At 43.6% G+C, this 20788-nt stretch overlaps 1 protein-coding gene across 2 annotated transcripts; it reads right to left on the bottom strand.

The window, feature by feature from the left end:
• Nucleotides 1–54: 54 nt before the first annotated feature.
• On the bottom strand, nucleotides 55–16188 carry SMPD4 (sphingomyelin phosphodiesterase 4). 2 transcript variants are annotated; one of them, XM_066200078.1, is made up of 19 exons: nucleotides 16112–16165; nucleotides 15770–15856; nucleotides 14968–15110; nucleotides 14740–14815; nucleotides 13784–13892; nucleotides 13097–13149; nucleotides 12402–12553; nucleotides 11940–12072; nucleotides 11242–11313; nucleotides 7725–7814; nucleotides 5235–5380; nucleotides 4731–4821; nucleotides 4396–4496; nucleotides 3966–4129; nucleotides 3101–3306; nucleotides 2305–2538; nucleotides 1493–1624; nucleotides 1198–1326; nucleotides 55–765 (listed from the first exon to the last, which is right to left on the bottom strand). In XM_066200078.1, the coding sequence occupies exons 1-19, from the start codon at nucleotides 16148–16150 to the stop codon at nucleotides 439–441; spliced, it is 2484 nt and encodes an 827-aa protein (XP_066056175.1). In that variant the 5' UTR covers nucleotides 16151–16165; the 3' UTR covers nucleotides 55–438. The 2 variants fall into 2 exon arrangements, with proteins under 2 accessions (XP_066056175.1, XP_066056174.1); XM_066200077.1 differs by lacking the exon at nucleotides 7725–7814 and having other exon boundaries at nucleotides 16112–16188.
• Nucleotides 16189–20788: the final 4600 nt, after the last annotated feature.

Raw genomic sequence — 20788 nt, forward strand, 5'->3', positions numbered from 1 at the left:
TGGGGTGAGGGTTACTGTGTTCTGTGGTAAGTGAAAACTCACTGGCATTGAAGGGTAGGGGACAAATCATAAGTGGCTCTGTATCTCCTGCATCACATCCTTCCTGTCCTCAGTGAACTGGAAGAACTGGTCAGGAGGTCAGTGATGGGATCGACCTCTGGCATGACTGCAGTTTTATAAATACTCATGGCTCGTTCTTCCCCCCTCCAAAAAAAACCAAACAACCCAAACAACATATTCACTAGAGTCTACAGGAACACTTTTATAAAAATAAAATTTACATTGATTATCTCTACAAGGCCACATCAATTTTTATAAAACTCTGTTAACTTTAGTATTAAAAAATATTTCACAAAGATCTGATATAGTTAACATTTTAGTCATGGAATCCCAGGCTCATCCTTAAAAGATTTATTTTTGCAGGCCAGGAAGAGGAAACTAGTGTTCATGTGGTTTCCATCCTTCAAAAAGGAAAGTCATTATTACAGCATACAGAAAATATCCAGTTAGGATAATGAACGTGCAGCCAACTGGCCCAACATAAAACCAGGATGCAAGGAAGTAGATCATCAGCAGAGAAATCAGAGTCCTGTAGCTGGCCAGAAACCTCAGACTGATCCTGGGTCCCCAGTTGTGGCTTGTCCTGTCCCTCACCACGGGGCTGTACCTGATTTTCTGTATGAGCTGGGGGTTGGTCAGGTGATAGCGACACAGTCTGCCAACAAAATCGTCCCTGGAGCAAAGCACTTCCATCTCATCAGCAAACTGAGGGAAGATGTAGTTAAAAGTTAGTGTCCTCCTGCAAATTCTCTCATAAAGTAACTTACTTAATGATTTTCTTCATTTAGAGAATGAGGATTATAGGGAATGGGATCAAACTCGGCTTTTAAACAGCAGAACTGTCTTAGGTATGAAAACACAAGGGAAGCCTGCACTAAGAATTTGCTTTTCCTGTTTAGAATCATGCATTCTGAATGTTACTCCACTCACTGTTCATCAACCATGAGAGTCCCTTAACAAATCACACTTGCAATGTAGAATTACAGGTAGAGACACAGGCCTCGTACTACAAGGAAATACCCATCTAGAGCACAGTGAGGAAGATGGAGTAAGAACTGTAGTGTGATAAGAGGTACAGGTGGAGCACAGAACAGAAAGGGGCAGTGGAACGCCCTGGGGAGGCAGGGCTGTGCTCACCCTTTGGTTGAGCACCGAGGACAGGCGGAACAGCAGCCGGACCAGGGCGGCGTTCTCGTAGCTGCGGATGGGCTGGAGCTCAGTGTCCCCCTGGTACTGCAGCTCAAACCTCCTTAGGCCATTGATGATCTGGAAATGCAAAAATAAACACCTCATCTTGCTGCTCCCATCTGAAACACCTTGTTACTGGCACCTCTCTTAGCCCCAGGTAAGTTGCATTTCTCTTCATCATAGGAGGAGAAGTTGTTTTTTCAAGAACAACCTAGGGAGTGACATGGAATGGTTTTTCTCTCACCTGGTACCTGCCAAGGGGTGTAAGGATGAGGCCATTCTCACTTGCAATGCAGTCTGGCAGCTGTTTTTTGCCATTCTCATCTTGAGCTGTCCCACACTTCATCATCATCTGGGTCAGCTGGGCTTCACTCAGCTACACAAGAATAACACACTTCTCAAGCAGGTGTTTGATCGACCCCCTATTTAGTTTATTTCTCACTTTAACTCATTAGCATTGGAAGTCTTCGACAGCCAGCTCAGATAGCAAGAACTGCTTAATAGCACCTCAGTTAGACATTAAAATGAGATAAACCTCTCCAGATTTGTCTGTGCTTGTCAAATTCTAGAGAAGTGCTCTGGTTTATATCTCCCTTGTCTCCCACGAAGTATCAAAGAGCCGGCTCCTAGGGCAATTCTGTACAAGGGAGTGTGGCTGCAGAGAAATTAATCTGTTATTTTTAAGTTTAACAGTTTGTCCATAGCTGCAGTTGTATTTTTACAGCTCTACATTTAGAAGACACTGGAGAGTTTTTTAAATTGCCCATTTGGAAACATGAGGCCAGACTTGGTATAATCAGGTTTGGTATAAATTACACAGTCCCAAAGAGTGGTCACTTAAACAAAGTAGGTTTGATACTTCAAAGTTCAGAACACTTCATTCCATCTACACTGAAAATGGTTTTGAAGCAGGTAAAGTTGAGAAGATGTTAGAATTTATTAGCAAGGTCTCTGGCCAGCTTTGTGACCCCACAAAGTACAAGAGACACAGATGTACACTTGACAAATCCTGACTCTCGTTCTTGCTGCACAAGTCCTTTGAAAGATGTTACTTACCTTAAAGATCTGGCACAAATATTCCAGTGCCTTCTCTAAATATTCATCTGTTTTTTTGATGCTGTCCTGCCCAATTTCATCCAGGTCATTGCCTGTGTAGGAACCGTTCACCTCAGATGGTGTGAACCTAAACCACGAGAAGAAGGACTGGCTGGCCATTGTCTCTGCAGAATGGTCTGAGATGGACTTTGCTGTCTGCTGTGCCTGGCAAATTAACTGGGCCAGTTTTAACACCTAAAACAAAAAAAAAACCCACAAAAATGGTGTGGGACACAGATAAAGGACTACTAAGTGTCAATACATGGATAAAACTCTGCCTCGAGAGCTGAAAAGAGAGCAATCCCAGCAAACTCACTCCTATATGGATTGGATTTGTGCTGTTAGCTGGATTTCTAACAGGGCAGAGGCAGTTCTGCTGAAGCATTTAAGTAACTTCAGTGCTGCTTAAGTTCTTCAGCTGCTTTTTTTCTTTTTCCTGCTGCTTTTGAGTGACTTGCTGGTAGGTACTGATCGACCAGAAGATCACAGTAAGCATGTTTGAGAGGAAACATGCTTATATACTGCTCCAAGGCAGCAAGCTGTTACATTAACTTATTATTTATCAAAAAAGAAGCAGATTTTTACAGCTGTGCTGGACTGAGACCCCTCAGGGTCCAGAAGTTACTGTCAGCAAACGAAATTACTCAGCAATGCAGGGTGTGAAGTTTTCCACTCTTTAACTTCTGCTCTGGATGCTCAGCACTGAGAAAACATCTGTCACAGTAGAAAGGCAGGTGACAAGGAGCTTGTTGCTTACCAAATTCCTGACTTCAGCGCCAAACATCTGTTTATACTGGAAGTCCTGTCCTTCCAGGCTGTAAACATGACTCTTCACCTTAAATGAGGCATCTGTAACAGCTGGAGACCGTGATGACAAAAAACTCCCACCAAGAGTGGGGCTCATAAAAAGTCTGTGTTGGCGGTGGGGAATAACAAGTTCTGGCTCCAGGAATAACTGTTCCCCTAGAATTTGAAAAAAGAGTGAAGATGGTTACATAATACTGGTCTTGCTGGGGAAGGTGCAGCTGCCTTAAGGCTGCTGGGCAACTTCATTTAGAGAGAGAGTTCTAAGGGGAAGGAGGCCTTAATCATTGGTCATTACTGACTTCTCTCTGCCCAGAGGAGAAAGTGACAGCGTGCATTTAATGCAGACCATACACAGCAGCGTTTTAAATTAGTAACATTTTTCAACAAAAGGCAGTGGAGAAACATACTCCAGACACTGATCCTTGTCCAATCTCGTCACTCCTAAATCCACTATATCCTAATCATCCTGAAATGCATGCATGACTCTTTTACTAAGTAGAGAGACTCTCAAAGATGATAAAGTTTAAATCCTGAAGTATATAATGAAGTAATACAAGTGTAAGAAAAACTGACAATTGTAATTGGGTTCCTTATTCTTTAAAGAAAGTTTGTGGAATGCAATCTATGGTGATTAGAAGAGAACTATAGACTTACTAAACCAATTGACAGACATTAGTGAAGATAGACTTTTAAATGGCAAAATAGCATGAAAAATAGGAGAGAAATCCATTCCCCTCAGTGCTTCTGAGATGAGATATAACTGTTGCGAAGAAAGATTGAGACAGGACAACACAAGACGTCAAACAGCCTTTTACCTTTCAGGATCATTTCAGCTAGATTGGGCTGAGCAAAGACCTTAGCTACTCGGAACACCATGAGGGCATTTTTTGGACTGACCAAGTCTGTCCGAAGAGCTCTGTTCAGAAATCCCACAAACAGCTTGGTATACATGAGCAGGTTTTCTTGAATGAAGGAAGACCTGTGGAAGTGAGTACAGGATTTATGAGTACAGCTATTTGAAGAACTGTTAATTTGTTTTCTACCAAAAAAGTCACTAAGGGAGTGTTTTATACCGTGTCTGGAAATTTCCACTGAGACAAAAGAATACTCTCAAAACAAAAACTGGTGTTCTAAGAAATAATTCTCTAGTCTTATACAGGAATTTAATTCAGGGTGGTGCTCCTGAAATGCTGCTGTTTTAGTCAGGATCTCCTTGGGGTTTGGCTCAGCTCAGTCCCTCCTCACCATTTCTCCGGGACGCTGCGAGGCAAAGGCTCAGTGCTCTGTGGTGGCTTTTCGGGCGCGTACCTCCAGGGCTGCAGGTAACTCAGCCACATCTCAAGGACCTAAGCAAGATCACACATAAACCCACATGAGCACCAAGACTTTTTTGGAAAGGAAGGCAGGAAGGGGTTTTTTGTTCATTTTTTTATTTGTGATATTAAGAATTCCACTGCTCTAGAAAAGAGAGATGTAAGGACCAAGAAACAGCTGCTAAACAGCAATAACTAATAACTAGTTCTAATAACTAATAACTAGTTCTGTTGAGTACAGACTTGGGTGGAGAAGCAGGTACATACTGCTCTGAAAGAGGCATCCAGAGGCCAGTGGCCAAAACAGTGTTGCAGAAAGATGTAAAGCTTCTCCTGGACAAACCGAGGAATCACCACCCTGCGAAAAGTTTCAAACACATTCTCAGGTATAAACTGGCAGCAAATTTTAAAAACAAAACACCCAACCCTACCAACAACCCAACACACTTTCACAAATGCAAATAAAGAATTGAGCAAAATTTCTTATTTTTTAAACTGAAACTACTTCAAGCCATTGAATTTCAACTCAAATTATTAAATACCAAATACTAAACTAACCTTGGCCATAATCCTCTGGTAGCATTTTCTTTTCTCTATAGACTAGTGCAATAGCTGCTGCTGAAGCTGCCCTCCTCCTGTACTTTTAATAATGTCCTTCTGTATTCAGCATCACAACAGCATAACTCAACCTCTCAGAGAAAGCTGAGATTTTCATGGAGAAACCTCAGCTTTTCAGTTCTGTACATTTCAGAGACATGCTCACGCACCAACCTTTTAAATTCCTCCAGTGGGCTGGCTGTGTGGGAGTGGGCTGAAGGGGAGAGAGGCTCTGGTTTCAGGCTGTTGCTGAAAGCATGCAGATGTTTCACAAGCAGTCTCACCACTAGCACGTGCTCTTCAGTGGGCTTGAATGACTCCTAGATTCAAAGCAAAAGAGAGGGAACTAATGAGTGTAATTTGCTAAATGTTCAGGGAATTCAGGAAAATTATATTCTTAGACTGAAATACAGGAAATGCTCTCTTCCTTCTAGGTTCTTCACCATAGTTTGGTGTCACCTGATTTTGGACAGGTTTGCTCCCCAGGACAAGCTGCATCAATCTTCTGCCACCAGTTCACTAAGAAACAGCAGCATATTTGGGTTGTAAGAAAAGTTATCTACAGCACCCTAATGCACTCAATTCTGGGCTAGCTTTAAAGAACAGAATAACTTGTAGATTTTGACTTACCCTTTCTGAAAAAAGAACATTCAGCCTTTCATTACGGCTGTAAGTTCATTGCTGCAGAAGCACAGCAGGTCCTTTGTTTATGCTCATGGCTGGCTCTACTGAGTTCTCCTTCCTATGCTGGGACTCATCAGCCTTACAGGAGAGAATAATCCTAGACAGTTACAGTCAGAATAAGAACTGTTTCCAGTCCTGGGAGATCCTGTTGGTTCTAACATCCTCAGGGGGAGAAGTAGCCTGGGTGGGAGCAGCGCAAGGAGTGATGGTGAGCCACAGTGATGTTACTAATGAGCAAGGGAGTGTCTTATGCAGCAGGGAGGTGAACTAGGCAAAGACCTGCTGGTTCTCCTGGGTGGGTCTGCTGCAGAATGTGCAGCCAAAGCACTCACTCTTCTGCTACTGTCATCTGCTTGAGTAATGAACTGATCTCAATCCACCACTGAAGGCTGATTTTGAGACTTGGATTCTGTTTCACCAAAGTTGAGAAGAATAACGTACATGAAATGTCAGTTACAGCTGCAAATATAATGGGAAGTGCTAGAAAGGTGTATTGGATTAGCTGCAAGGAGTTTCCAGTGCTTGAGGCAGGGAAGGAGTGTGTGTCTGTCTTTATGTCCTTTCTCAGCAATGCCTGAGGCAAAGCAGATGTCATTTTACACTCCTAAGGATTTTGAATACACTGTGACATTCACTCCAGGCTCGATGACAGTCCTGTAGTGCAGCCAGACCCGAGACTCTTCTAACACAGGGATTAACCTTGACCAGTCCTAATGAAGGCTGGGCTGGTTTTTGACAGCTCCAACTTGTATCAGCATGTTTTCTACAGTCCTGATGAGTTTATGCAAGAAGGTAGAACTCCAAGACTTCTTGGAGTTTGGACCAGGATCTCCCCAGCAATTAGAGAGGTTGAGTTCTCTGCTACAGGCCTTGAAAGGCTGTGATTTTAAAAATCCCAAGCCCCACTTGAAGGTACCTTTGGAATTTACAAAACCACCCTATTTCAATACATCATTTTGGGTGTTGTTGGTAGTTTTTCCACATAGCAGTTCTTACAATTTCCTCTTAGCCTGGATCAGCACCATTGTGAATGTCACTGCTTTAAAAACTACCTTTCCCCACAAGTGTTTCTGTTGTCAAACCTTTTCTACAGGATAGATGTGTGCCATTCTCAATTCTTAATACAGAAATTAAATAAATGTAACAGTAAAAAAGCTTTAAAGTAGGACTTCCTATCTTCCTTTCTAAACAGCACCCTGAGATATTTTAGCACTTAATTAAAACAAAACAGAACAAAACAAAACAAAAGGATTAAAGAGCAGGGAAATGCCATGGAGTGCTAAAGAGCTTTACAGTACATAAGCTTAGCCCTCCCATGCCCAAAATGAAGACCCAATGAATAAAGGGCTGAAGTAAGGAAAGAGGAATCAGCAATCTGTTCCAACAGGAATGTTTTTGCATGCACATTTCCTGAACAATCTGCAAATGTACCACTTGTGCTTTTGCAGAAGTGGACAGTCAAGTTGACATTGCCACCACAAATTTAGTATCATCCAATGACATTTCCTTGGCTAAAAACCCCCAGATGTTACCTACCTTAATCTGGGTGACAGCCATGCAAATTCTGATCTTTTCTTCCACGCAAGGTTTGCTTAAATGACTACTGTGTGAGAGGCAGAAATCTGCCATTGGTGAAGACAGCTTTGGTGCCAAAAAACAGCATAGCTGGTAAGTCTGACATTGCAAGAATGCATTTCTAGAAACAGAGTTTCCAATTAGTCCTCATAACATGCTAGAGTTTAACTCTTTTCTCCATGACCATAACATGCAAGAGTTTAACTCTTTTCTCCATGACCTTTGCTGGTATCTCTCAGCATCTGTTTCACTGAACAATTTGGTGAATTTCATTGCAGTGCTCTCAGATTACAAAACCACACCTTGGCAGAAGAAGCTGCTGTACAGCCAGCACCAATACACTTGGCAGATTATATGATGGAACAAGATTTTTAAAAAGGAAACAAAATGAAAAGATGGTAATACTTGGTATGCGTGGAGGGCCTGGTAGCTGGATTGGGCAGGACTACCGTGGTGTTTACTGGAGATACTGAGTCGGTAGTGGAGAACCTCCAGCTGAGACAACAGAAACAAAAAGGAAGGGGGGAGGGAAAAAAGGAGAGAAGAGAGCAAGAGAAAAAAAAAGTGAGAATGAGCCCAAGGAAGAAGGGTGGGGGGAAAAATGAACATCACAAATACAGTCAGGGACAACATATCACAATAACAACTGCAGCCACAGTATCCTCTTTTTTTCTGGGGTTCAGTAGATTGATTCCACAGTATTTCTGACTCTTTATCAACTTGGAAATACAACTGCGAGTATGTGTCAAAAAATTGACTGTTCTCTTTCCTGCACTCAGAGCAAAGACTGGTGGGGGTTATGGAGCTTTTGCCAAATAAATTTCCCATTTCAGAAGTGAATTGAACTGCAGCAACAAGGATTTACACACTGTTACAGTGTTTTATTAAAAACAGAGTAAGAGAGCAATATTCTGCGAACTTTTTAACATTTATTTTGAAAACTTTGTCTTGTCTTTCTGTTCTGCTCGAGAAGTACAGTTTGTATGTGGAAGAAGCTCAAATTGGACTTTCCTGTCCAGAGAAATCCTGTGTCTTCTCTCTACTTAAAAGGCCATTTGGGAAGGCTGCAGGTCTTGTGAATTTCCTCAAAAGAGGAAATTACTTTTGTTGGTAGAGAAACATTACACATCTAAAAAGGCAGAGGCACACCTAGCATAGTGCTATATGCTGAAGCAAAGGGCACCTTGCCATAACACTGAAGTCTCTGCAAGCCTCAGCCAGATCCCCTCTTGAAGGAACAAGCTGACCAGTATTTTCTGACTGTGACAGTGAAGAGGATACTGTAGCAACAGTGACACACATGTATGAAATTAATGAAAAAAACATAAAACAAAAAATGTACACTACACAGACCCCAATGACTGTTGTCAGGCATCTAAACTAACTCTCCAGATCACACCTCTGCCGTCTTTAAACAGCCTCTAGCCCATCTCCTCCGCTGTCAGTTTGGCAGCTTTTGGTTTCACACCCTCGGAGTGGCAGGATTGTCACTGCAGGCTCCCCAGGAGCTTGGGCGGACTGTCTGCTCCCAAACTGACTGCCCTGCCACAGGAACCTGCAACCCCCTGGATTTTAATGGGTGTTCCACATGCAGTGCTGGGGGCTGAACACCTGGCATTGGAAGGTCAGGAAGCATGACAAGGTTTTATCAAACTACTTTTTAAGCGTTTCTTGTGGTAACAGCAGAAGGGAATAGGAAAAAAGATGCTGCACACTTGGACTCTAGATCATCAGAGAGAGAAAAAAAAAACAGACAAAAGAATTGGAAAATAGTTGAATTAAAAGGGAAAACAGTGACAGCATAGCAAATAGCATCGACCTCAAGTTCACAGCAGACTCAAAAAGAATTCCAACTAGTAATGTGTATCTTCTCCAAAGAAATTATTTACTATTCATTCCCATTCCACTGCCTTCTACTTATAAAGGGAAGACTGTGATGACATTACCAAGGTTTAAGGGAAAAATCTATGATTCTCCTTCTCAAGAAAGTTACTTATCTGAGATTTGTCTTGGCCCATGAAAGCAAACAAACATGGCTGCTGGACAAAGAGTGAGCAAGTTCTGCAGAACCTCACCCCACCCTCCAATACAGACATGCAGCCACTTCAATCCACTGATGGGCAAACAGCTCGAGATCCAGGACTGAATGGTCACTAATTACCCTTCCTCACAAACACACAGAACGCTAAATGGAATCAAGAGAACCTGCACAATTATCAATAATTTTAAGAATAAGGTATAGGGCCATCTTGGGTTTCCAGTCAAGGTCCTTAATGCTTGTGTTAAAACAGAGCTTACACTTCTGGATGTTCTACATCCTCATCTGAGGAACTACAAGGCAGACTGTTCTCCTTCAGCCCATCCAGTCTACAAAGTTCAGTTTAAGCATCACAGGCTAATGAACAGTCCTGCCCCCACCTGATCTGGAACCTCTCCTCAGTCCTGCAGGAGAGATCCTTCACCCATTTCCATATCTCATGGGGAATTCCAGCGCCCCATTCCACTCTTCCACCCCTCCCAAAGAGGAAGACTTCCTATTTTACACGTCCGTGATTACTTCCCATCCAAGATGAAACTAAAATACCATCAGGGAGTTATGGCCTCAGGTTGTGGCTCAACACACCTCGTGGAGGATCCTGAAGTGCTGATTTCAGAGAACTGTAAGCTCTACCTAGGCCCTATTCCACCATAACGTGGGGAGTCACTGTCTGCAACTGCTGCTCCCTAGTGCTAGAAGAGAGCATCTGAAATACAGAGGGTGAACAGAGGAGAGAAGTTTAAAGCAATCATCATTTCTGGCCTAAGCACAGCGCTTGATGCACAGAGACTGGACAGACAGACAGACCAAAGGTACTTCAAGCAAAGCCTTTCCATCACAGGTGCACAGCCATGCTGCTGGGAGTCCCAAGTGGAGACTTTGTGACATTAGTGAGTTTGCATTTTGACCTCAACTTTGAGAATGAAAGACAAAAACCCATCACATTTCAGCTCTCCAATGTTTTTCCCTAGCAAAATATAAATGTGTTTTGTTTCATATCCTGTGGAGTGAAGGAATAGAATTTTTCAATCAACTCTCATATTGCAGTTCCACAAAGGAATAAACACTGAGCAGCTTTTATTATTTCTCTCCCCTTCTATGAAAGTCCCACTGTGACCCAGAGGGAATTCAGAGGATCAACATTTTCTCCTTCAAATTCCCTTTACATTTATAATGCCTTCAATCTTAGCCTCCCCAACACTTACTTACTCCTTACATGCAGTAGTTTGTTACTGAACAGGCCACCACAAACTGCTTACAACAGTGCATCATCCGAGCAAGAGCTTGTCAGATAATCCAAATTCTGTAGCTACACAACTGCTTCTGACACCATTATGGTGAAAAGCACATTTTGGAACACGAAACAATAAAAATGGCAGTTTAGCAAGATTTTTTTTTTTTTAAATTTGGATTTAGGCTAAAAATGGTTACGGATGTTAGAAATTACTAATTGGTACTTCAGTAACAGTTGCTATCTCTGCTGGAAATCAATTTTAGCTATTTTTAGCAGTCATGTTGTCCCAGTGGGATTTAACACAATGGTTTTATAGTGGCATCTTCTCAATCATTAGTACTTTGATATTGATGCTCAGATTGTTGTGACCATCCCACAAACTCATCTTGAACAAAAAAAAAAAAGAAACAAAAACCAGAACAAAACTAACACAACTTCCGCAATGAAGGCAAATCTGGATGACACACTTATTCACAACATTCTTTGTAACTGGACTAACAACTCTGGCACACTTATGTAGATACTCTGGTAAGATATTTCTTTCCTTTGGACCAACTCACAACACAAAGTTCTGCACAGAATAAGAGATTTACCCCAAGGTAAGAGCTCAACCACCAGGTGATGTTCACGAGTGCAGAACAAACTATTACCTTGACGTGAGGGGACTGCATTTTCTGGTACATTTCCAGAGAATAATGATGAAGCCACATTTCAACAAAGATCTGCAAAACAAATATTTTCGCAGCTAGGGACAGAGAAATAATCCCACCCTGTCAGTCAGAAGATAAGTATAAGGAAGACCACAGTATATAACTTGAAAACTAAGCTGTACAGGTAAATAGACAGCACCTATTCAAGATGTTTCAGGTTATCACGCCAATGGCTGAGAAGACAAACTCTTGGCAACTGCCAGGCATCAATTAGTCAGCTCAGCAACACGGTAGGAACTTGTTTCAGAATAACTACTAAATTCAGATTTTCTTCTCCTTCCCTTGACAATGAACAAAACCAACTTGGCTGTGTTTAATCTCTGACTTTGCATAGAGCATAGAATTGATGTAAGATTTAAAAAAGAAAATCAGGTGCAGAAACTTTTCCAGAAATAAAATACTCAAATCCCCAAGATCAGTTGTTAGACCCTTGGTCTAAGAAGATATTAAGTGCCTTAAACTACAATTTAACAGCTTCACAGTGGCTCTTTGTTGCATTAACAGGAAGCAGCAGCTGCACTGCTCAATTCCAAAACTAAGCTGAAGCAAACTGACCTGCCTCTGGTTTAAAAAGAAGAGATCCCTCAGTGAGCAGAAAAAAACATTGCAGGGTGTTTTCTTCCCTAAATGGAACGTACCTGAAGCAGTGTTTCTGACCTCCAGATCTCCTGCGAGGCTGGGTCAGCGTTCACAGAGGGCTGGTGGGCAATGTGCCTTTTCAGCAGGCTGGTGTGGTGCATGCCATAGGAGGAGAAAGGCACTGCTGGGGACCTTTGGGGACAGATGCAGGGAAATACACAAGTCAGGAAGGCTTAGGGCAGTACAGGGGGATGTGGGGATGTATCATTGATTTTAATAAGTATTTTATACACTTTAAAACAGTCTTTCAAACTGCGTAATTGATCACACATTTCAAACTTCCGCAAACTCCTGTAATTACTAATCACTTCAACTATAACCAAACACTGCATCGCTATTCTATGTAATAAGTACACACAGATGGAAGTGTGGAGGTGTTTCTATTTGTTTGATTTTATTCCAACAAGCCATATTTTGTCTGCACTGTTCCCACAGTCTGCCCCTGACACTATAGCCATTACCTGGGAGTAGGGGAAGGGATAGCTCCCCCAGGATTGGAAGAAGGTGGGGGAAGGACACTTCCTTCTGTGGGTAGGAAACACTTGAGGTACGTGTCCACCAGGATGAAATAAGCGCTGTTGGAAGGGCTGACATGATGAGTGACAGGTGAGTTCTGGAACAGACACACAGGGTACACCTGGGGTTAAACATTGCTGCTTTAAGCCATTGCTGGGGGGTGAGGGCAGACCCCCTCAGCATAAAAAAGCAGATTCCCAGTGGTTAGAAAGGGTGAACTGGCTGCAAAGACCCCTTGGGGCAAAGGGAAATGAGCTGTGAGAGAAGGGTTACTGTAGCAATGATGGTAACCAAGCACAGGAGAGGTAACAACAGGCAGAGGAACCAAAAAGCAACACTCCACAGCACCAAGCTGTGGCTCTGACTGTAGAGAAGCCCTCACTGGATACAGGGAGAGAGAAAGTATTTGGAATCCATTGCCTGCTCCTTGTTGGCATGAGACTGCTTACTGGTGTATCCAAGGTGGGTATTTGGTTTATTATCCAGTCTTGGATCATCAAGTGAAGCAAAGCAATAACAAATTCCAAGGGAACAGATGAAACTCCTCTTAATTTAGCTACACAGCACCCCAGCAGGCTCTTAGAGCATTATGGAGAGAGGCCAGTACTATTTTAAGGGAAAAAACGTGAAAGGTACTTACCTTCTGTGTAATCAAACTAATTGCAAAGTAGAACATGTAATATTCAAATGGATCTGGAAGAACACAGTTAAGGATCACATAACAAAAGCCAGGTACAGCTGTTAGATATTGGGAGATGCTGAACAGACGTTACATTTGTATTTTGTCTAAAGTACCTTGCTAAAACTTTTGAGCAAATTCAACCTTGGCTTCTTGCTTTCCAGATGACTGAAACATTGGTAATTGAGGTTGTTCTCTGTGTGGCAAAGTGTGTGTGCTACTCTTGGCACATCTGACTATTTCAAACTGAAACCAGCGCAGCTACAGCTACACTGCTTCCAAAAGTACTCTAGCTGCAGAGTGAACATGCCCTTTTCCTACCATACTGCATAAACTGCAAGTAGTTACAAAAACAAAAATTGTGAAATACAGGCTCTACTGAGAAACCCTGGGAATTTCACTTTTGACTTGATTAAGGCCAGGAATTCCTCCAACAAGGGTTCATAAGAGGACACTTTTAAATTGCAGTCTAAATGTTTCTAATCAGCCTAATGTTTCTAATCAGCCTAATGTTTCTAATCAGCCCAAACTCTTCAGCATGACCACGATTTACCCCACAAACATAATAAATGTAGAACAGAAACACTCATGATCTCTCAGTTTTAGATACTTTAAAAAAAAATAGATATCCAATGATTAAAAGGATACTAAGAGCCAAATTCAAACCTAAACCACCAGATGAAGGAAACTGGACTTTGTTGTGGTATAAAGAGCATTCTGGTAGGACTTGCTCTTGTATTGAAGCCTTCACAGGGCCCTGAAAGACAGAGTAACAAAACATTCATCTGGCTACTCAGCATATTGCAATCTTTTCAGATAGTGAGATTCTGCATTCCAGCACTCTGGGATGACCTCTACACTCAGCTCACTGGGATTTTATTGCATTGCAGTAGTTCCATGCCCAAATGCAGAGTCTTTGGAGAACTCTTAACGTGCTCTCTGAAAATGAGTATTCAGTACTTTTTTCATTTAAATTCAGTATTTTTTTAAAAAGCCTTCACTGTGAATTTTCCAGTTAAGAGTGGGAGCAGCAGAGTATTGGTGTTTAGCTGCTGGTTTTGTCCAAGTAATTGACCTGTGGACCAGCAATTACCATATATTTAAATGAGGTTTCCATCTGTTAAAGACTATAGGGCTACCTGAACCAATCTCTAGGTAGCATGTAGGTGGTAGCAATGGAAGAAACACAGTGAAACAACTCTGCAGATGAACACTTTTGCTGGAAATGTGATTTCATATCCAGGATAGCAGTCAAACCCATGAGCACACAGCACAGGCAGGGAAGGCACTGCCCTGTGGTAAGTTTAGAAAACTGCTTTCAATCCTGCAACTACTAATAACCACACAACTCTCTCTGGGGACACAGTAAGAATCACAGTGCAGTTTTCTTGGCTGAACAAACATATCCAGCTGCTGAGAACCACAATCTCCTAGAGATTTCATGGCTGGACACTCTCCTCCTCCAGGAACCATTTCAAGAAATGGGTCTGCTCTAAACCTGGAGCACTGAAGCTACAACTTGGCTTATACTGAAATGTAGGTATAAAGCGCATGCAAAGTTCCAACAACTACATTCCCTTCTTACAAACTATTCAGTTACTCACTGGAAGATATGAGACTGGGAAGTCATATCTGTACTCTTCTGCTTGGAGTTTGTAAACCAGCTTCATCATCGGGCCACTGCAAACAAGCACCAGAAAGTGAATCCCATGGTAAATACCCTCTGCTGCCTCACTTCTGTGAACTTGGGTTTGCACAATGGAAAAAGGTCAAACACTGGTCAATCGTTCACCAATTAATTTCTTAATCTGTGCTGAAATGAATGAGTTTACCTGGGATCCAGGAAATCCAAAGCCACAGAATATTCATTAGGATTTGTTCTTCCTTGCAAGCAGCGAAGATTCCAGCCCACGATGATGCCATCCAGGCTGCCAAAAATGCTCTCCACCAGCCACTGGAAGATGCCATGTAGTTCCTTCAGGGAAAACAGACACAAAGAATTACATGCACAATTCCTCACTTGGACAACCTCTACTGCATGCACTAGAACAACAAAGACATGTCTGCCATTTATTTATGGCTGTTTCTGGATTATCACTGGGCAAATCACCCACTCTAAACATTGCATTTTAACATGGCGATTATGGGAGAGCTATCCTGATTTCTGATCCCACTGAAGCTGCAGCAATGCTCATCAGCATCACTTGCAATTATTTGCCATACTTTGAAAATAAGTTTTCTTTTTAAACTGAGACTGAAAGGTATTAATGAAGGGAGGTGAAAGGAAACAACCCTTTAATGACTAGAAAAGGTTCTTAATTCTTGGCAACACTGGATTCCCACTGTTTCACTGGAGGCCCCCAAAACACAAAATCAGTTAAGTTGGAAAAGAGATGAGATCATCGAGTCCATCCCGTGACCAAACACCACCGTGTCAACCAGACCATGGCACTGAGTGCCATATCCAGCTCTTCCCTAAACACTTCCACGTGGCTCCACCACCTCCCTGGGCAGCCCGTTCCAGACAGTTTGTCTTGGTAAGATTAAGAGGAACAAAGAAAACAGTAATAGAAAAACGCAATTCCCCTGAAACTTGCCAGGCAGCGAGGTTCTGATTAAGCAGAGACCGCTCACCTTGGCGGGCAGCTCCTCGATGACGGTCTCCAGATCGTGGCACCTCTGCGCGAACGGTTTGTTGACACAATCCGCCTTCAGCGTGGCCTGGGACAAACCACAAGGGAAAGCCGATCACAGCTGCCGGGCAGGACAGCACTTACCGCGGCCGCGACGAGTGAAAATCCCCCCCGGCGCCGCCGCTCCGGCGCAGCATTCCTGCCGACACCCGAGGCTGCGCGGCCCGGCCCGCGGGCGCCTTCACAGGCACAGCACCCATGTACCGAGACACCGCCCGGCCCGGCCCGTTCCCGCGGGCTCGCCCCGCTGCAGGAGGAGGCCGTGCCGTGCCCTCACACCCACCAGGAGGAAGCTGGGCTGCTGCAGGTGCGGCCCGGCCATGTCTCCGCTCCCGCCCCGGCTCCCGGGAGCCCTCAGCGCTCCCCCCGCCCGCGCGGCCCTTGCGCGTCACGGCCCGCGCGGATGACGTCACGGCGGCGTTGCCATGGGGACGGCCCCGCGGCCGGCGGGCCCGGGCGCCTTCCCAGCGCCCTGGAACAGATAACCTGGGCTGGGAGAGACCCGCAGGGAGCGACGAGTCCAGCCCCTGGCGGTGCACAGGTCACCCCAGCAGCCCCAGCCTGTGCCTGCCTGAGCGTTATCCAAACACTCCTTGAACTGTGTCAGGTCTGGACCCATGAGCACTGCCCTGGGGAGCCTCTTCCAGTGCTCGGCCACCCTCTGGGGGAGGAACCTTTTCCCGATATCCAGCCTAAACGTCCCCTACCTCAGCTTTGCGCCATTCCCTCCAGTTCTGTCCCTGGTCACCAGAGGTGAGATCAGTGCCTGCACTGATCCCCTGCACTGCCCCTCGTGAGGATGTTGAAGAGCCCAGTGAGGTCTCCCCTCAGTCTTCCCCAAGGTGAGCAAAGTGCCCTCAGCCTCTCCTCATCAGGCTTCCCCTCCAGACCCTTCCCCATCCTCGTGTCCCTCATTTGGACCCTTCCTAATAGCTGAATGTCTTTTTTATACTGCGGTGCCCCAAACGGCACACAATATTCAAGGTGAGGCTACCCCAGTGCAGACACAGCCAGGACTGCCCTGAATCCCTCACTCTCGTTAAATTCCGCACGGCTGGTGGTTGCTCGGCCCTCTGATTTACCGAGGCCTCTCTGCCCTCGAGGGAGTGCCCCATATCCCGTGTTTGGGGCTCCAGGGGTTTCTTTCCTTTCGTACCCACAGACCTGTTAGACACTCGTGGTGTCCCGGGGCGCCGCTCGCAGCCCCGCCGGGCTCGGTGGGGCGGGCGAGGCCTTTGTTTGCCGATCCTGGCGAGGGACGAGCACCGTGTGAGCAAATTACCCGCAGTCAGGGCTGTTAAAAATGACCCTAGAATACTGGCTGTTGCGTTTACGTTTTACCTTTTGCATGTTGTTATTGATTGTAAGTATTCAAATACAGCACAATTTGTAACCCCTTTTAGCGGCTTGCTAATGTAACAGGGTTTTTAGTCTAAGGATGCACTGTATAGCCCATAGAAATAGTAGTGTGATGATTAAATTGTATCTATGTACACACCTTGTAGCTTATAGAAATAATGGTGTGATGAATGTACTTTACTGTAGACCTTAGCGAAGCATAAAATGTTAAAATACTTCTATGTAACTGGAAAAACTGTATAAAGCAATTATGTTTTTTTCCCACATCTGGTGACTGACCTCTCCAAGTGACAATGCAACAGTGACACGAACCAGAGCTCCCGAGGAGAATTAGAGAAGAACTTAACTCCTCGTTATCAGGGAAGTGTGAAACGACAGGATGAAGCCACGAGAAGAAATAAAATATATTGACCTGATCTGCAGGATGTCATGCAGATAAATCAGAGTGAAAAATCAAAACGAAAGAAAGTTCCTACAACATCAAAAGCTCCCAGGGATGTTTGAATAATGCATGAAACTTATGAATATGTATGTGCCTTAGTAAAGTAACAGTAGATAGATAACACTGCCTTAATGCACTACCATGTTCTTTGGCCGATAGTCAGGAACACCCCAGCGCTGGACATTGTCCTTTTTTATTCCCTTATCAAACTTTTGAAAATAGTCTAAGAGTGAATTTTCGTTTTTCTCGAGGGCCAAGGCAGACCTCACTGGTAACACACACCTCCTGACTGCTCAAAAGGACAGTTTTGTCCAAACTGTAGCGCACGTGTGTGTGTGTGTGTGTGTGTGTCCTGAGCTGGATGTGAGGCACACACGTGTGCGTGTCCTGGCTGGGATTCCTGCCGTGCTTTACACGTCCCCTTGTAGACAAGAGACTGACTGTGAGTGAACGCGGCTCCTCGAGGGGTCGGTCCGTCCTCCAGGTGGGGATAACGAGCTGCTTTAGCTCCAGAAAAAGCTCCATCTTTTTGATGGCAAAGATCCTGCGTTGTGCTTATTTGGTGTAAAAGTTATATGTGTGTCAGGAATTAAGGAAACGGTAGACCTTGGTGTATTTTCAGTGGGTGATAGGGTCGGAGAAAGAATGCAAGAAGAAGTAAAGGTTTGGGTGAATATGTGGAAAGACAACACTGGAGGTGCTCGGTGGGCATGGCCCAGTGATGCCTGTTCAGAGAGCTGCATGGGAGAAATGTATCAAATTATTGTAGGAACTAATGGATCTGCCGAGGAGACCTGTGGAACGACAGTCGGGTGTGTCCTGGAGCCTGGTGAAATCGATGGTGTAGGTTCATTATCCCTCTTACACACAGCATTTTCACATGTATATATCAAGATTGTATATGTATTTTTTTCCCATTTTGCAGATGCAAATACCGAAGTTCAGAAAAGTCTCCTTACCTAGGTTTCCTCTGATACGCCACTTTACCTTGGTTTCCTTTTTCCCTTCCTCCCAAATTTTAGCTGCCTTTAAGCCACAGCAACAAGAAAGGCTTTTTTTCTGTTGTTGGTATGTTTTTCCTGAGAGAAATATTCCTGAGGGAGTTGGAGGCTGAGCTGTTTTCTGCAAGTGTGGATTCCATATTTTGGGGCTTTTATTTTGTTTTCAGCATTCATTGTCAGAGGTTTCTGACAGGCAAAGAAGTGACTAACCAGCCATACCAAGAGCTCTCCTAGGTAGCCTCACATTTTGTCACCTTGGTGTAATCACTAGAGCATCAAGCTCTACAGAGGTAATTGAGTTAATGTAATTGTCATAGAGATGAATAACTCAATTTGTGCATAGAAGATTGAGTTAACACAACACCCAGTTACCAGAAAATCCACGAGGAAAAGAGAGTTTCTAAATCCTCCAATGCCAGCTTGCACTGTTACTGATGCTCAGGTTAAACATTTGGGACAGGTAAAGAACCAGACTGTGGTTCTGGTGCTCACAATGCTGGCTCTGGAGCTCACACAGCCTTTTTTTTCTGAAAGCACTACTAAAAACCTTTGAATTCATTCATATGGGGCACCCACTGCATCATTCACAGGCATTGATGGGAAGTTTGGGTTCAGGGCTATTACATCAAGGCTTTAGTAAGGCTTTTCCCCTTTAAAACGGTGTTTGTAGTGAGTGATGCCATCTCTTATAGACCTGATAGATATCAGAGGGAGAGACAGAAGCTTTGGGACACTCCAGCTTCTCTTGAAGTCTGACTCAGATGCAGCAAACAAGTCCAAGCTAGGAAAACATGACTGTAACTTCATTATGCTGATTAATGAAAGGAAAAGACAAATTAGAAATAATTTAATTTAGAGAAATAGCATAGGCATCTGATAACATAGCCAGACCTTGTTGCTTTTGCAGGAATTATTTAATATCTTCCTGTAAGTACAGCTTAGAGGGATCTAACAGGGGAGATCTGTCAAATGTTTTCTTTTGGCTGGAGAATTATTTGGGTGTTGATATGTCAGGGATGGGCAAAATGATTAGAAAATATCCAGTCTGTTCAGCTGTGATGGGAACAAAACCAGACTACCAGTTAAGGAGAAACCATCTGGAACAGGACCTGGATTCACATAGGTGAGGAGAAAAGGGGAATTTTCAGATCTGTCACTATGTTCCTACCCAACCAAAGTAACTTCTGTCTCCAAAGCTGTTCAGTTCATGCAGACATCCACTTTATACTGTTCCTGACGTGCACAGGCCTGCTTAGGCTGTCAGTCAGAGTTCCACATGGCTGGAGATGAGACTTCATGTGTAGTCTGAGAAAACATTAACTCACCCAGTGCATGTGTTGGCTTCTCCTGTGAAGGCAATGCCAGCAGCATTGAAACATTGCAGGATCAGGCATCCCCATCTCCACCCAGTTTGAGTGTGCAGCTCCTCAGGCATCCATTGTCATTTTTCTTAACGATTTCTACAAATTTGTTATATTTTTTGCCTGGCTTCTTCAGGCAGAGATTGCTTAAGATGTTGCATGACAGCATGGTATCAGGAGTTCCAGCTCCAGCTTGCCTCCCAGTCTTGAGAATACCTTAAGGATAGTCTGATTTTAGAAGCAGTGTATTTTGTGCCTGTTTATGGGTACTTGGAATTTTGCAACTTTGGCAGCCCCATTTTGAAGATTTTCTTCTCCATATGAAAAGCTCGAAATTTGGTTTTAATTAAAATTGGATTTCTTGCATAATCACATGAATCCAGGAGCTTGAGGCATAAGTAATCTCAGTATTTCAACACATGGGATAAAATATGAGTACTGGTGGCAGAGTGTGTGAACATAATGCATTATGCAGGGGCTAAAGCAACTCTTGGATCAGGAGCCTGAGGAAGCTGCATATGGTGACCATTACTGAGTTTTGCTTTTTTATTTTAGTGGTTGAGGGCTGGGATTGAAAAGTAAACCCACAGTTAAGTGGCTTCTAGTTGCTGGTGGTCCATATTCTGATTTTAAGTTATGTTGGCCTGAGCAAGAAAACACTTTGTGCCATTTGTGAGAAGCTTTTCCTGTTGATTTTGAAGGAAATAGTACTTCAAGCTGATAACTATGCTTTCATTTCCAGAAATTTCCCTGATCTAAAATGAGATCTTGTTGCAGTAAGATAAGGATTAATTGCT

Source organism: Chamaea fasciata, unplaced genomic scaffold (assembly GCF_029207755.1).
Source record: "Chamaea fasciata isolate MVZ Bird 193981 ecotype frontalis unplaced genomic scaffold, bChaFas1.0.hap1 SCAF_18, whole genome shotgun sequence".
NCBI classification, from domain to species: Eukaryota; Metazoa; Chordata; class Aves; order Passeriformes; family Sylviidae; genus Chamaea; species Chamaea fasciata.